This window comes from Trematomus bernacchii, unplaced genomic scaffold (genome assembly GCF_902827165.1).
Source record: "Trematomus bernacchii unplaced genomic scaffold, fTreBer1.1, whole genome shotgun sequence".
NCBI classification, from domain to species: domain Eukaryota; kingdom Metazoa; phylum Chordata; class Actinopteri; order Perciformes; family Nototheniidae; genus Trematomus; species Trematomus bernacchii.
Genome location: NW_022987739.1, coordinates 13,921,865 through 13,939,707, shown reverse-complemented (window position 1 = coordinate 13,939,707; position 17,843 = coordinate 13,921,865). Strand labels below are relative to the sequence as shown.

Sequence of the window (17,843 nt, the reverse complement as noted above, 5' to 3'; positions counted from 1 at the left end):
TTTATGCTCATTGACTGTACTGATAGGTGTGGATTCTATTCCTTTTTTGGGAAGTAGATATGATGACCATATTGAAGAATGCTACCTTATTCATGGGGAATTGCTCCACATGAGCCACCCTGCAGCCTCTAGGGAAAGATGGTGATAGTATAAACTACAACACATGGGGGAAAGGTGTCTAACTAGAAATGTTATCCATATCAGAGTTAGTCATTCAATGGCTTAGTCTGTATTCTAGGGTTTTGTCCTCTCTATTATTTGTAAGTCCCTCCTGTGACTTCTTTTATTTAGCAGGTATATTTTGTCTATGTCAGTAGGTTGGGATGTGCAATCAATCTTCATCATCTGAACCTCACCCTCATGAAATGTTTGCTCCAAATGAATGCACACACTGGTTTACTCTGAAGCCACTCTCCCATTGCATTTTCTTTTGCTGCTAATATCCATCCTTTTTCCCTCTGTGGCTCTGTGTTTTTATCTTGTTTGGCAATTGTGTAAGAGAGGAAGCGAGCTTGATAATATGATTAACAGAATCAGTGCCCTTCATTCTCCTCTTTGTTTTCGTCCCTACCATTTCCAGTATCTCCTACTGAAGTGTACAGAGACAGTACCTTATGCACAGCTCTGTAAAGGGAGACGCAACACTTTTCGCTCAGACATTAGCATAGAGCACTGCACAGCTGTAGATTACAGATACAGTATGATCTTGGCACAGAGCTCTTCCCTCCTTCCTTTTTAATCAATGTTCTTTGTTGATGTATAGGTTCCTACAATGTTCATTTGTATGCCTGCCAGAAGCAACATCTGTCATCAAGGCACTGCATTGTTTTTGTAAGCCCTTGTTGAACTTTCTGTAATCATGCCAGTGCCATTAACCTTCAAAATGGCTTTGACGCCAAGGACCAAGTTTCCTTTTAGTTTGAGCTTAATTGTCAAATACAACCCCTAGAATAAAGTACCATACAAATGCAAGTCTAATATTCACTTCCTTTAAATTATGTTTTTGATCATCTCCTGATGAAATGCAGGAATCTCAAGCTTCTAAATGCCAACTTATCTTTGCAGTAGGTTGTGTACAATGAGTTTTCTTTTTTGCCCCAAAAACGCCTGATGCAGCTGAAAACTAGACAATTAGAGGGTGGAGTGTAAACCAAACAGTAAAGTTGCAGCCATACGCTAAACAAGGAGCTGAAACAAGCTATATTGCTCAGTACAGCCGAAAGGAGCTGCAGATTTAGGGATAATTCTTTGTAGATTCATCACTACGAGCGACCCCTTTCACATTGTCAAGTTTTACATATTACATTTTTATTAAATTGACCTTCTTGCTAAAAGATTAAAGAAACATCTTAAACAAGATGACTTTCAGATTTTCTTTTACATTAAGTAGCTTTCAGGTTGTCCACTTGAAAGTCACACTTAATGAAGTATTTATATTATTATATACACAGTTAACAATAATTATGTAGGAGCTTTGGGAGCTCAGCTAGAGTTTAATAATAAAGTTGTATTGGTTGAGTTTGTGCTGATCGGTCCTCTGAAGTGGGGTTGAAGGAAAGTCTTGGTTTTCACTCGTCCCCCTTTTGTTTAGTTTGGATCTTTTGTCCTTGTCTGAAAAGTCCCGTCACATTCTGGCCCCTGCCTTTTAATACGAATCTGAATGTGGTCTTTCCACAACCAAGGGGGGAACATGCTGTTCCAGCTCATCTATTTGCACACTGTCAATGTTGACTGGGAAAAACCTTTTTGTTATGTGGTCGCAGAACCATGGTTCTGGTGCAGTGTTGTGCTTGCTGCATCTTTTACTCCTATCATTTCCCTCGGAGGCTGCGATTGTGCCGTGTCTCTCATAATTCCAGAATAAAATGGCTGTCAAGAAAAATAAACTGCACTGCCACTGCCGTATACGTTTTTTTCATTTGAGAGGGAAATATATCCAGCTTTTCATTTCTTTCTGACCATTGTGTATTAAGCATATGAGACCAAAGCATCGTTTGTGTGAAGTTATTTGACGGGTGGCTGTGGCTCAGTGGCTAGAGTGCTGGACTTCGAATCAGGGGGTACCAAGATCGAGTCCCACTGCAGTCAGCATGTCGTTGTGTCCCTGGGCAAGACACTTCACCCCAAATTGCTCCTGTGGGGATTGTCCACAGTATTGAGTATGTAAGTCGCTTTGGATAAAAGCGTCTAACAAATGACATGTAATGTAATGTCAGTGTTTCCCCTAAGAATTATTATTATTTTTTTTTTAAAACACCTTGAATTTCCAAGACAATGGTAGGGGAAACACTGAATGTAATGTAATTTGAGCCTGACTGTCTTCATTCACATAGAGAAGATTATTTATTTTAGAAAACTGAAGAGGCTTGACCAACTTAAAGAAAAACTATAAAATCAGTTGCTCCAATCCATTCAATCAGTTGAATAAATTCAATCCAACCATGTCACACTTCCTACAGTATGCTGCTTCTACAGTTCTAGTTTGCTAGATGAGTCAAAACTGAAATGCTGCATTGATCTTCCTCAGGCTCCTTTTCGAAAGGCACGAGAAATCAAAGCCTGCAAAGTCATTAAAGATGTCTTCCTGCTTGTCATTGAGTGAGAAAGGAAATGGGAGGATTGGTGTAGTAATGTACAATAATCACTGGTTCCTCTATTGATCGCACTCGGAGCCTCCCTCACATCTTTCCTGTCCAGGAATAGATACTTGTATCATCCTACCGATCAGTTAATCCACCAGTATCAGACTGACTGACTAAATACTACGGTATCTTTTCTCTTAATTCCTTCTTTTATTACCCTTCCTTCTTCAATTTTGACAGTCCCAAACAAATACCCAGTTTGCCCAACATCCATTGGACAGTTTCACTGCACTAAGTGCTTAATTATCTAATGATTATAATTATGAATGACCTCCTGAGATACTTGCACAAACTGAATCCCCTCAATTTTGATATCTTCCCATAATTCCATTAAATTCCACTAAAAACTCTTGAAAAAAAGGTTGCTAGGTTTGTGTTTGGCACAGTTAGTCAGGTGTACAGTAACTGGCCTACATTAGACACTCATGTCCTCTGTTACAGATTTAAAAAATGTATGAGTCTGTTTTCTATGAACGCCTGAGTTGTTAAGTCCTCCATATGACCCTCTGTGTGCGCTGAAAAATAAATGCTTGTGTCATAGTGACTCGATTGCTTCCCTCTTTGCCTTCTAGGTAAACCTATAGCATATAAAGGAATAGTAGCATATGTAGCGTATTTATTTGTTTTCTTGCCCTAAATTAGATGAAGAGGTCAATGCCGCGCTCAATTATGTTTTTTACCATGAAGCTACAGACAGCCAATTTTAGCATAAAGAACAAAAACAGGGATACATGCTAACATGGCTCCATCTTAAGGCCAATTTATTTACTCGTTATATTTGGCTTGTTTTATCTATGCCTATGCCAAGCCTTTATGCTAAGCTAAGCTAACCTGCTGCTAGATCCAACTTCATATTGAATTCACAGATATCAAGAGCAATTAAGATGTTTTGATCTAGGCAAGTAAGACATAAGCATATTTTTTTTTACATGATCAATGCCATCTCCATTTGACTTTTTTCAAAGTACTGTGCCACGCTGTATCTGGGTATCTAACCTGGTATCATCCAAAATGCCACAGTGCTGCCTTGACTCTTAGCTTGCTCTACGCAACACAGAAATGACCAAAAGCATGTGTTTGCACTGTGTGTATTCTGTGTGTCTTTGTTCTGTGTGTTTATCAGAAACCCCTCCTCCACTTTGGCAGTTGCCTACCGATTCTCAACAAGGAGGTCTGTTTGCTCCACAAAGGCTGCCATTCACGACTATATTCATCATCACCACTCGCTTATTCATCATTCGTAATCCTCCCCTTGACAATGCTCAATTCTGCCAGTTAGATATCCAGTCGGTGGTTGTCTGCAGGAGTAGTCTGGGCCTGAAGAAGATTAAGCAGTGGCTCCTGTTCATGATTGTTACCTGACTGAATAGTAGACTGCATCATTTCCTCATTTAACCCTACAGCACAATCGTCTTTGCTTTTTCGCTGAGGAACATTAGCTCGCCTAAATTACCCAGCTAACTCCTAATGACCATCTGATTAGCCGACTTGGCAGAAAGAGAGAAACAAAAAACCAGTACAAAATAAAGGAGTTGTTGAAGTTAGAGGCTGAGACAAAAAGTGATGTAAAGGAGAGAAATAAGGTTGGATGGTGGAAAAGTGATACTTCTAACCATTCTGCTGTGAGCACTGTGGCTCTATTCTTCCTACATGGTCTTGCCTTGTCCTTCTCTTGGCAGACAGCCACAGGGGGCTCCAGTATCACATGTATCATTGTTATTTTGAGGCCAAGGACGAGTCCCTATTATCCTCTGTGCGCCCGTTAATGAGGAAACCAGAGTTCTGACATCCACCAGCACTGACATTTTCATCACAAAGGTGGAACAGACACCTTTTTATATCCCTCCTGAACAAAGACGGTGCTAATCTCAATAACATCAAATACAAATACTTTTATCCCTCTTGAGAATTTGAGGGCATAAAACATTCATGCCAGGCATCACATTTCTGACATCTGCAACATATCCAATGTGGCGACAAGAACTTCAAAAACGTTGACAAATCCCTGGTGACGTGGCTTCATTCAGATAATTCAGCTGAAGATCTAAAGATTATGGGTTGAATTTTGTTTCACTTGTTAACAAAACACTACAAATATGTACAAATCTCACAGTTCATTTAGTAAATTCATTTAGTATGTCTCCAAGGCGAGTAGTAGGGGTAACCAGATTGAAATAGTATATGGATTAGTGGAAAGATTTCCTGTTCTTCCTGTTGTGCCAATACTGCACCAATACGACATTTGTGCTAACCAGCAAATATTAGATGCTAACATGTAAATAATATATATACCTGCTAAATATTGTTAATTTAAATCGTGGTTCTTTTACAGTTTTTAAAATAAAATATAGTTTAGTTTTATTTGTAATATTACATTGCAGATGTCTGTTGTAAGCCTAAGGTAATTATTCTATGTCAGCATTATTTATTAATGGCTGGCTGGAGAAAGATGTTTGGTAAATAGCAGCATGCATTATTTCAGGCAAATAGCAAATCAGAAAAACAAATAAAAGCATTTACACCGCTGATGTTGGCCTAGCTGGTTGTTGCTTGTCTTTGTATGGAAACATTTAATGATTTTCTTAATGCACCTTCATTCAGTAATGACAGATGGGTGTTTGTAATGCTACTGCAAATGTCAGAAATAAAGCGTCTCCAAAAACACTTATGTTTGCCACTTAAGCATCTGCACTTCAGTGTCAATTCAGGTGTATTTGTATCACTATCAAGTCATGCCCCTCTTCTTTCCCTCTGCCTCCTTTGAAGGCATCATCTGTGGGAGCTCTGTGTACACGATGATGGCAAATACCTCTTGAGACAGTATGAGTGAGAGCGAAGGCAAGAGAGCTGAGAGAGCTAGAGATTTTTTTTTTTTTTTAAAGCACAGAGAGAAGGAAGGACTGAGAGAATCTGCCCAGGGGGGCTAAGAGAGAGTATTTGGATGAGAGAAAGAGCCAGGGATGGTAGCAACACAAATATATAACCAGGAGTGAGAGAGACTGAGCTGAAAGACTAAGGTGAAAGAAAGTGAAAAGGAGAAATGTGGAGTGCTCTGCTGCAACGGGAAGAAGGGGCTTTCATATCATCCAAAACACATCTGTGTGTGCAGCTGCCAGTGGAAAAGAGAGATTCAATATGGAACTAGGACTGTTTGTGTTTGTTGATTTGATGCCAAAATGTATGCAGACTGTGTACCTTGCACTGAGAGGGTGCAGTGAGGCGGCCATTGCGACAACCAATAAAGTGAGTTTGAGAGTAGAAGAATGAAGGAGGGAGGGAGAAGTGGGAGGAAAAGAAAGAGACAGATAAGAGGAGAGGTGGGTTATGGTTCGTTTTTTCCTCTCAAGGCATGTAGGCTGCATTTGCAGAATCCGCAGCTTGATTCCCATAATCTTCACAGGTGGAACGGTCTGATTTGGTATTTAATTCAGACATTTCAGCTGCATGATGAGATGACTCAGTATGCATGACCTTGGTGCACCTCTCTATATGTACATTTGCAGTCATGTGATGTTGTTAATCCTTTCTGCATGTCTGTGTGAGTTGATTCATGTCTGTGTGTGAGTTTAGGGACTTAGGAACAGGTTATAATAGGCGCTGTCTGTCAGTACGGTTGGCTTATAGTCTACTGTGGCTGTGTGTAAACTCGACTGTATGGGATAGGGACGTACATAGTTGGGAATGTAAATTGTTGTGTGTTTGAACCTGATTAGTCTCTCTGTCCCACTTTCTGCAGTAATCGTTAATAGGGTAATTTGTTCCATTTGTGACATTTGAAATGGTTTTTTTTCTTCCTATTTTGTTTGCTACTCTCTCTCATTGTCTCTCGGGAGTTATGTCAGTGTCTGTACCTTTCATTACATTATGTCTATGTGTTTACGTCTGTCTAACTGCCTGTCTTAGACTGGCTAAATAAGAGGCAAACTTCAAAATGACTTGCTGCTGAGAAGATAAATCCCGCTTTATGTCTCAGGCATCTTAGGAAATACACACTGTTGCCAGGCATATTTAAAAAAGGCATCTTTTTCTAGAGGTGCTTTTGAAAGTATAAATCCTCAGCATCAAACCAGTGTGCTAAATCTGCACTGCAGGCCTCAGAAAGTTAGGAAAGGAGAACATTTTGTCTCCTAAATAATGCTAGCGTTTTAAAGGTGCCAATGTTAAGAAAAGCATTTTAGCATTTTGTTTATTTGTATGCGTTTTGAATTGTAAAAATGAATTCCATATTTGCTGTTATACCCACATACTGCCTTTGTGTTATCCTTGTGTTTCCTTAGGGCTGTGTATTCAATGACAAAAAAAGGCTATCAACTGGTAAAGTGATCCCCTGATCACACCTGTAATTATAGACCATTGGCGGTCACTCAGCAAACATGTTGCCGTCTCATAATCGCATTCTTGGTTAAACAAACAAGGGACAATATGAAAAAAGGGTTCCTTCAACATCATTTAATACCATTTGTTGTTCCAGGGACATTTATTTTCTTAAAAGTTGTACATCTACTGAAGCAAAAACAGCTGCTTGTTCAAAGAATAACGCACATCAGAAAGCTACAGTGAGTGTCAATGGGGGGCCTCTATATGCAAAACCCTAAAGCAATTACTGGTAATCGCCTAAGTGACAAAACATTCTTACAGGTTATCACTTTAACTTCTTCTTACTGATCACATTTTCTCTCTGTTAGGCACTTAATTTTATAGTCTACCTGTGTTGCCACCACTTTCTTCAGAAATTAGATTTGAATTTATGAACTGAATTTAGAAAATAGTCTATTTAGTTCATTACTGTATGTTTGCAGTACAAAGTAAATGTTATAATCTACTTGCAGAAATTGTTCATTAAGTTGTTTTGTATATTTCTGCTGCCCTCTACCAAAGAAATAGCTGCATTATACAAAGGAAGTGGGAAGTTTATATCTATAATGGAAAGGAAAAGTCAATGCCTACTTTTTTGCTTTATCGCAGAGTCAAATTAATCGTTTAATCTTTAACTTTTCTATCCAAGTTATTGCTCAAATACCTGATTCTTTAATCATAGATGCCTTACTAATCACACATTAAAATCAGTTTACAGTTCATCATTTGATTTAGGTTTACATTACAGGATAAAATATGTTCACTGCAATGATTTCATAAATCTCAATGACTCAGAAACCTGTGTTCTCTATCAAACCAAATTAGCAAATCTCTCTCGTTCCAAACTATAATATATTCTTTTGACCCGATCCAAACTTTTGTTCCAGCTGCTTAAACATGGACCCCAACATTTAAAATAACCCCTACTTGACTGACTAAAGTCTTAAAAGTTGACCTCCAGCCAAGGCAGTAAATGCATCATATTTTCTTTAGTGTCTGAGACCTTCATCTCAGTGCTTCGCCTGAGTTTCATAACAGATTTACACCCTATTAATCTTGGTACTTTATATTTCAAGAGCACACACACACACACACACACACACACACACACACACACACACACACACACACACACACACACACACACACACACACACACACACACACACCCCAAAGTAATGCTTCATAGAGCAACTCAGATCACAGAAAGACACTCTGCTTGTTGCGCCTGCCTGGCTGCTGTCTGATAAGCGTTGCCCTGAAACAGTTGTCTCAGTGTGAAGGCCGTGAGTAATACAGCTTTATCTGTACCGTTGCTCGTCCTGGGCCAACCTGCTCCACGGTGCCCTGGTTTCTGATACAGGGCTCAAACTCAGAACATTTCTCTTATTTTGCCAGTATAAATGACATTTTGGAAGAGTTTTCTATGTAATTGCAAACATTTATTTTTAAAGAGATGAACTACTGTAACTGGGCTGTACTTACGTGAGATATCCCAAAAAATAATGTTTAAGCATTTAAAAGCTTCTTCTTAACTTCTCTAACCATTAAAACTTAAAATATTAAGTATGTTTTTTATTGAGAAATTAGTCATACATTCCATATACATTCAGGAAGTGGGGATAATAATCAAATGCGTAAAAAAATAATGGGCTGTGACAATCAAAAACGCGAGTGCCGTGATATATTTTTATAATCAATATCCTTTGTGTAGGTCAGCTCTATGGAGCTATTTAACTCATTGTTTTGGTGTTTGGGCGCACAACTTGCAGTTTTGGTTTACTGTTATCTCACTTGCATCATTTTTAGTCATAGCAGGCTTCTTTTTAACCAGAAAATCTTTGTAAACTACATACCCAGCACCAAACAGCCTTTAGCAACTAGCTAATGGAGCATTTCACATCTAAAGAATGCGATATATTCTTTCAAGACTTGATTGAGACCAAAAATAGAGCTAAATGAATTGTATACATTAAAGATTTGTGATAAAATAACAGAAAAATCAGCTGTGCCTCATTTAACTTATTAAATCTTATCGGTTATGGGTTGTTGATTTGTTACTTAATGGTGACGCTGAAAAGCTTTGATGATGTTCTGCTGATAAACAGACGTATACTCTGCTCAGCTGGCCGTGGTCTCAGGTGTGCTGCTTTGAGGGAACTACGTCATTGAGAGGTTGTGTGATTGTGTAGTGTGAAAACACACTCTTAGGCATGCAGACTGGCCCAGTCCGTGCAGTGAACCCTTGACGCGTGTATGAATCAGTCCTCGTTCAACCAAGTAATTACTACACAAATAAATGCAAACCATCAGAAACACATGCTCAGTATTGGGGCTTTTAAACTGAAGCATTGTTGAATGGTAAAACCAATCTTCTGGCTGTCCAGGAGTGTGTGTGTGTGTGTGTGTGTATGCGTGTGTGTTGCCCTCAGCGATGAATACAGGACTCATTAGAATTGCTGTCATGTCGCAGCACTGCCTGCAGCCTTTTTTCTTAAACCCAGTGGAGCGGTTGGTCAGATTTTACTATCCCGGAGTACCACTCGAGATTAAAACATCTAAAATACCTCGCTCTGTTTCCTGTTCGGCCCGTTTCAATGTTTGAAACTGTTCTTCAGAGGGGAAGAGATGTGTGGAAACACATTACGTTTTCAGAACCTCTTTGTAAGTACTTGGGAAGGATCCTTTAAATAGTAATGCTACTCTAATTCAAGATCTGTTTGCAGGTACAATTATGGAATAACACTGTTTTGATTTATCTTTACAAGGATTACCATCCCTAAATATGTTTTGAGGAATTTTAAGAAAAGGTCAACCTCGGATTAACTAAACATTTGTGTCTGTAATGGCTCTATTTTCTTTGCCAGTGTACTCATCAAACAGGCATAGAGAAACATAAGTATTCTTTGGGTGAGACGTGCTTCTTGCCAATGTTCAATTTCACTTTTGTGTAACTCTGGTTTGATCACCAATATATGCTGAGGAACATATCTGTATTTGAAACTGCTAGATGCTCCACTGTATTCACCAGCTATCACTTAATGTGTCAGTCTGTTGTTGGTGATCAATGGGTAGCATACTGTCTTGTAGCTTATTGGCAAAGAAATCTACAAACAGCATACAGCGGGTTTGTCAGAGCTTTTTCTAAAGATAATCTTCGTAAAGTAGTACAGCAGTGAAAATGCAGCAAAGCCACAAGTCAGAGACGAACACAGGCCAAGTGCTCAATGTATACTAAGTGCCCTAGTCCATTGAAAGTAGAGATTATATAAAAAAACACCATAAAGGTGTTTGTATACCTGAAGGTTACTGCAGTGCTGTGTGATTATTGTTATACTCTACTACTAACCCTTTTCAATGACACCTTCTGCTTCATGATGTCAAAATGATTGATTAGTGCATCTTTAAAAAACGGTCATCTGCCAACAGACCAATTTTCTGAAGAGCTCAAGTGAAAAAACATTTAACCTACTCCAAGCTGTTAGAAATGGCATAATGACTCTGTTTGTTCAGCAGCTTTTTATTGCATGTTGGTGCAGTGCTTGTGCAAATACATACCGTACAGTACTATATACATGGAGAACAAATTATCTGGAAAGACCATCCGGTTTATTTCTGGGAAGCCCTGGTATGTGTGCCTCTCTGTCGCCCCTCTCTCTTCCAGGAAGTAGAGGGACACACTTAGCAGCAGCACAATGATGTTTTTATGTGACAGGTGTTTATGGGATCCACAGAACACGCAGAAATACTGTGTGATTAATAGCATCATGCTAGTGGTGGTGAAATCTTGGTTCAATTTATAGCCTGCCATGAGAAATGACCTTGGCCTTTTTTTAGTGTACACTCACTTTCAAAAGCAAACGTAAACCAGTTATATGATGTACATTCACTTCATGTGAAGGATGACATGGTGCTTTTAATTTTAAGGTATATTTTTCCTTTACTGCATAAACAAATAGTATACTCTGGGATGAATTCTGAGATACTAAATGTGCATGTGTGAAAGTGCCCCACTTTCCGCCTCCTCTGATGCTCCATGCCTCAGTGATCACAGAGCTGTTGTGGGACGGGCATTCTCTCCAGGCGGCTGTCATTATTATTCAGGACCCGGGAAATGATTTTCACAAACTGTCCTCTGACAGCTGAGCAGAGGCTGGGGTTAAATTGGCTACAGACTCACTTGGCTCTGCTGCCCTTCTGAAGAACATATCAGTAGGAGAAACTAGTAGGTCAATGACAGATAAATGAGGTGTCAAAGAAAAAGTTAATTTTAGCCTGCACACTGTACAACAATTTTCAATGACGTAATAGCATATCCACCCAGGAAGAAATATATACCATGCTTTATTTTCTTTCAGACTGCTGCATTAAGATTGCCTATGTTATAATGTGACATTACTGTGTGGCTACATTAGAGCTGTTATTGGTGTGCTGTTGACTTCAGGAATAGAGCCACGGTAATTTTACACATGAGGATGAGGTTATAGCGCTATATTTGGCATAGACAAAATGTTACATATACATACAGTATGTTTGCATATTAGCATATGCCAAACGGAGAAATAGCTGCATTTAGATGTGTTGATTTGATTGAGCTGAGAGCGTTTGTGACAATTCAGAGACTGTGGACAATGTGTGGCCCCTGGTCTTGGCAGGGCAGGATAAGCTCTGTCAGTCTCATGTTGTGAGGCGAAGGGCTGTGACATTTAAATCTGTCCCGCTGAGAAGGATGAGTTTGTGTGTGTCTTTCTGTGTGTGTCACTGTCTTTCTTTTTGTATGTTAGGGCAGCAGGGGTAAGAGTTTTGGAGAGGGGCTTGCAGAAAATGTTCAAAATGTCATGGCTTTTTACACTGTTTCACTCTGAAAAGGTGACTCTCTCTCTTTCTCTCCCCCTTTGTCTCTACTGGCTCTGTCTATCTTCCTGTCCGTCTCTCTGTCTCTGTCTCTCAGATAAGTTGTTTGGAAAGCGGCTGCTGCAGGCTGGGAGACACATCATGTCTCATAAGTCTTGGATGAAGACGGTGCCCACGGAGAATTGTGATGTCCTCATGACATTTGCAGGTCAGGCACTTATAAATGTTCACAAATTTGTATTTCTATATACTAATTTCATATCCTGTTAACCCTGGCCGAGACCGGTCTCTACCTGACCGGTCTCAACGCTGTGTGTGTCCGTCAGGAAACAAGCTGTTAACAAGTAATTCCAGCAAACATCCACTGATAAATTGCGATGTTAACGACCTCATGATAACCTCATATTTTTTAACTTAGGATCGTATACCTTTTAGAAAAAGGTAAATGTGTGCATTTTATTATAAAGTTGTGTATATTTACAGACTGTTGCAAAAACGAACTAATACAAATCAGGTTTAAAACTAAAAGAGCTTTACAAAAAATTACAATACAGTTAAAGATGTTTGGAGTTTTATTTGAGTTATTAATTGTAATGTTTTGTCTAAGAGATGCTGATTTGAAACCGTTGTTACATACAGTTACGGCATTTCCTGTTTCTGCCGGAGAGAGGGGAGTTTGTCCCGAAGCTTGCCGCTGCATTTACTCTCTCCACCTGACAGGAGGGAGCCTCGTTGAGCTGCACTCCGTCACGGAGGGGGAGTGTGTAGGGGTAGGGTGTAGGGCGTGGTTTGGGATTGGGCCGATATTAATCAAGATATGCTAAAGAATTACTTTACCCTGAATGTTGTTAAGAAACAGACAATGTATTGTATCACAGAAAGCACACACATTGTTCAGTAAACATCTTTTTAGTGAAAAATAATAATAAAACTCTAAATAAGGTAGACATTTATCACACGGTCCTTACAGATCTTTCTCACATGATCATTTCAGTATTTTGAAATAAATTGGGCTCTAATTCTCATTTCTCTACCAAAAGAGCAAGCTAGGCAGCTTTTTCAAATCACTCGTGAGGATGTTCATGATAATTGGATATTTTCATTATTTTCTAGAACCCCAATTAATAATTTCTAATTGTTGCTGAAAACTCAAATGTATATTAGGTTTTTATTTTTCCACTAAAGAACAGCCTGAACGCTGAACAGTGGATCAATACAGTTATATAATGTGGATAATAAAGATAAGGATCATGACAGTATTGATCGTACTTCTTCATTTCATTTCCTTCGCCATAGCATGAAGGTCGCAGAAGCTTTTTATGGCCAGATTGAATCTCTGCAGCAGCTAAGAAAGTAGAGAAGAAGTCATTCTGTATTGTTTGTTATTACGACTCTTAACCTCCAGCTGCTGCTCAGCAATAAATAGTACAGGGCTGTGGGAGTACTCCCTGCAGCTCGTGTTTACGGTGATGCGTGGGCCTAATCATTTTTATTTCCTGCCACAGACACTATAGATGACCACACGTTGCTATGGCTACTGAACCACATCCGGCTGGGAATCCCAGAGCTCATCATCCAAATCCGACATCACAAGCACACGCGAGTCTACGCGTTCTTCGTCACCGCTACGTATGAAAAGTAAGCACTCTCTTCAAATGTTGGCTATTGTGAGCCACACATCTTTCAAGGTTGTTTTTAGTCATTAATATCTTATGGCTTAATCTTGACAGTATAACTGCAACTAAGTGAACATTTATTAATCCCCCTTTTTATTGAGTACTTGCTTTATTTGTTTATTGCAAACAAAATATATAGCCATCTAATAGAGAAATTCTAAATCAACCAGCTTCTGAAAACGGTATAGTTTATAAGAGTACATACAGTAGAGTCAAGATTAAAACGTTTAACCTTCTCATCTTTTTTTTTTCCTTTGTGTATTATATGATCTAAGCAAGAAAGTAGATAGATATCGAAACCATTCATTACAAATGTATTAAACACAAAACATACTGTAAAGATACTTTTTTAAGCTTCAGCTGAAAAATATTAACCACTGTCTGGTTGCAGGTATAATGTTGATATTGCTGGTTAAACTGTAGTTGTCTATTAAATACCCTATCACCCTGAAATACAGGCAAGAAGCCACAGCAGTAGCTTTTGAAAATGAAATGGTAGTTTGTTGTTTAGTTATGTTTTAGCTATGGAGTCGGGATGTCAAAGCCAAAAATATGCGTAATGTTTAAGACCTTTATAAAATTGGCATTATATTTGGCTGCAGCTACCATGCAGAGTTGTTAAGCTCATACACAGTGTATAACTAGTCAGGCTCCCTCACTGGGATGCCTGGTTTTACTGTATAAGCACCACCGCTAATAGCTGCAGGTTATTTAAACTGTGCAGAAGGTTAGTCAGCCTGAACAGTGTAGATTGCATTTTATTTGATTACAGTGCCCACACACTCACTCTTGTTTTGAAAATATCTCCAGGGGAATTGGGGATGAGCCCAGGGTCATTTTGATCTCAGCATTGACTTTGATATATAAATACTGAGAAATACAACCCAGGGGATCAGGGTGGCACTTACTGTGCTATACTGCGTTTCATCTCTTGGTGAATGTAGAGTCCTCTCTGCTGACTGTGCATTTAACAATGGGCCACTTGAAAAAAACTGAATGCCTCAAACAAATCTTTTACCAATGAATGTAATAGGAATAGACAGATGGCTGGAAGAAATGAAGAAGGAAAGGCAGATAGAGGCAGATGCTAAGAGAACAAGAGAGAAAGAGATCGGAGTAAACCAGAAAGACAAAGGGAAAAACAACAGGGAGGGTAATGTGGTAGGAGGGTGGAGAGAGTGCTTTCTGAAAGTGTGCCAGTGGGTTTTTAGATGAAATCCTCAAGTAAAATGATTTCTGTGTGACAAAAAGCACAGCCTCCTCTTTTGCAAACACAGACACCTGCTGTTGGAAAAGTTGACCTACATTTCATGAGATATAAGAGATAACCCAGAAAGTATTTCATCCTTCCAATTTCATCTTGAATAGTCATTTTCTAAGCATTCTAGAGAAGGGAGAATTTTCCTTTCAATCCATACAATGTGAGGATACCAGCTTTTCTTTCCGTTAACTGTGGGCCTTTTTTGTATTATGCTGACAACTTTAATGTCTTTATTTTCCTATGTGTCTTTTTTTATTTAAAGGAAGAGGGTATAAGTATAAAAAAACAAGGTATTAGCTAAAAAAAGCTGTGTTATTGCTCTGAAAACAATTATAGTAGAAAGTATATTGTATAATTTAATTGTAGCAATTACCATACTCCATATTGCAACTATTAAATGTCCTAGCTGACATACCATACATTAGTCCTTCCGCAGCTCTGACTGGGCAGCATCCTGTTTCTGCTGATGCTCCACATTATGTCTGAGAGATATTTGCTATATTAGCATAACCTTACGTGCAGTGCCTAAACAATATTCTGCTCTTTTACAAGGTTAGTTTTGTCCACACATGCCCTTCGACTGTGTCTCCAAGTTAAGACTCCTTTTGGGGAAATGTAATAGGGGAGCTTTTAATGAAATAACAAAAAGGTGGAAACTCATCAAGATTTCTGGCAGGAGCAGGAGCTGCGCACCTCTGAAAGCCTTGCAGTTATTGGCTTAAATTACTAAACAGTTGGTTTAAATAGATACAGCCTTTTTTCTCCCCTCAGACAAGGACCTTTGTAGAGATGCTGCACACTAAGCAGTATTCAGCGGTGATACAAAAGCTTACACCTCACATTTCTGCTGTAATCAATCATGGTGCTGGACGTACTTCACTGTACGGCCTGAAGCTGCGTGATGGATGGATGTTACAGGCCCACCTGGGCTTTGCTCCTGCATGTGTGTGTATAAACTATATATACATGAACATGGGACAGAGAAAGGTGAGCAGTTTGCCTGGAGGGAACTGTGGGCGTGGTGCTGCATTATTAGTGCCATTTCAGCACAAAGCCTGTGGCAAGGACAGAAGGAGAGGAGAAAGGGCTGATGGGATAAAGAAAGAGGAGGGGGAGAAGGAGACAAAGGACGGGACTCTGAGAAATAACAGGGTAAAGGGAAGGGGAGAGTAGACAGAGGGGCTGTACAAGGGAGGAGGAGGGAGGGAGGAAGAGATGAGAAACAGAAGGGCTGATGGGAAACCAGATGATGAGAGAGAGTGATGAGGTTGAAGCATTAAGAGGAGGAGAGTTCAAATTACTTTAACACTATGAAGGACAACCCATCTCTGCTAATGGTATTGTTTGCTGTTGGTTTTGATAATCCCATCAAAAAACTGTCCCAGTACACTGTGGTCATTTCCAGTAAACTGTTTGCTACGCATCTAGAATCTGATTTCTAGAATCTATTCAGCTATCCACTTGACTGCAACTGTTTTCATTATTGATCAATCAGATTTTTGACAAATGTATTGCAAATGTAAAAAAAATGCTCAGAGCTCAAAGCAAGAGCTTCAAATTGCAGAACACCTACAGTATTTCTGTAAAAGTAAATAATTCTCTCCATGTTGTCCTGCAGTTTGTTGCGAGGTGCTGAGGAGATGGGACTGAGGAAAGCTGTGAAGCACGAGTTTGGTGGAGGAACCCGAAACTTTTCCTGTGAGGAGGACTACATCTACGAGAACATCGAGAGTGAGCTGTGTTTCTTTACCTCACAAGTAAGTGTCAGTGCACACACACACACATACACCCATACCCTGTTTTTCAATCTTACCTTGTTGCTGTTAAACTACTGAATTTCCCCACGGGGATTAACAAAGGTCCATCTTATCTTATCTTAAAGGGGACCTATCATGCAAAATGCACTTTTGTACGTCTGTGTCCCCGGTGTTCCAGGGAACTCACCAAGTGTCAGAAAACACAACCCTCTCTATTTTCCTCCATACCCAAATCTCTAAAAAAGGGGCTGCAACGGATCTGATAAAAACTGATCCAGATTTGAACACTGTCCTCACGTCAGGACGGTGGCGCTACGGCTATTGGGCCAACTCCACCAATCAGGAGGAGACAGCCACGGCCATTGCCGTTCGAAAGCGCTGGAGACGCTGTAGTACATATGCCAGGCCTGTAGGTGGTGCTGTTCTCACAGAATCAGCCCTTGCAAAAACAGGGCTAAAAAAGTGCAAACTGAGCGAAATGAGGCATGGCTAAAATGCATGATCTGTTTGGTATTTTGAAAAAAAAAAAGTTCAAATATGCCTTATATACAGTAGGTATGGTCCTACACTATATTATTATTATATAGCATGATAGGTCCACTTTAAGTTAATATGCTGATATGTCAAGACATCACCTGATTGTACTCTCTCCTTGTCTTGGTTGCTGCAGGAGAGGCAGAACATCATTAAATATTGGATGGACAATTTACGTGCCAAACATGGGGAGGTGCTGCATAATATCAACTTCCTGGAGGGTCAGCCAATCAGTAAGTTGTATTCCTTTATAGTAAAGCTCTGCGATATGTGTTTTTACTATCAATATCGATTATAAATCCCTCAGTTGGTTTTGGTTTTAAAAATAGTTTGAGGCATCATTTTGATTGATTTCATATTATATTTTAGCTGATAGTTTTATCTTTATATATCGAATCATATCTACTCTTCTTTTGTCAATGCATCTACATGTATCTCTAGAAAATTAAATGCACAGTCATTTCTAACTTACTTTATTATTCCCGACAGTCCCGGAGCTGAGTGCGCGAGGTGTGATCCAGCAGGTGTTTCCTCTTCATGAGCAGAGGATCCTCAGTCAGCTGATGAAGTCCTGGGTCCAGGCTGTTTGTGAGAAACAGCCTTTAGGTCAGTAGAACAAATGGACAAATACACTCTTACATATACAGTCCATAACACTTAGTACAACCACAACACTTGAGAAACCAAGCTCATGCTTCCTTGCTATATCTTTTAGCAGTCATGTCGTGTCATAGCATCCTTTGCAATATGTACTTTTACATTT

The 17,843-nt window shown here is 39.4% G+C and overlaps 1 protein-coding gene across 1 annotated transcript in view; it reads left to right on the top strand.

The window, feature by feature from the left end:
* The window catches only part of ano8b (anoctamin 8b), a 34,119-nt gene that overhangs the window by 5,479 nt on the left and 10,797 nt on the right, over positions 1–17,843 (top strand). Inside the window, exons 2-6 of the mRNA XM_034146488.1 lie at positions 11,950–12,060; positions 13,358–13,490; positions 16,408–16,546; positions 17,217–17,313; positions 17,570–17,686. Of these exons, the coding sequence (XP_034002379.1) occupies positions 11,950–12,060; positions 13,358–13,490; positions 16,408–16,546; positions 17,217–17,313; positions 17,570–17,686 (597 nt within the window). The remainder of the gene's footprint in view (positions 1–11,949; positions 12,061–13,357; positions 13,491–16,407; positions 16,547–17,216; positions 17,314–17,569; positions 17,687–17,843) is intronic.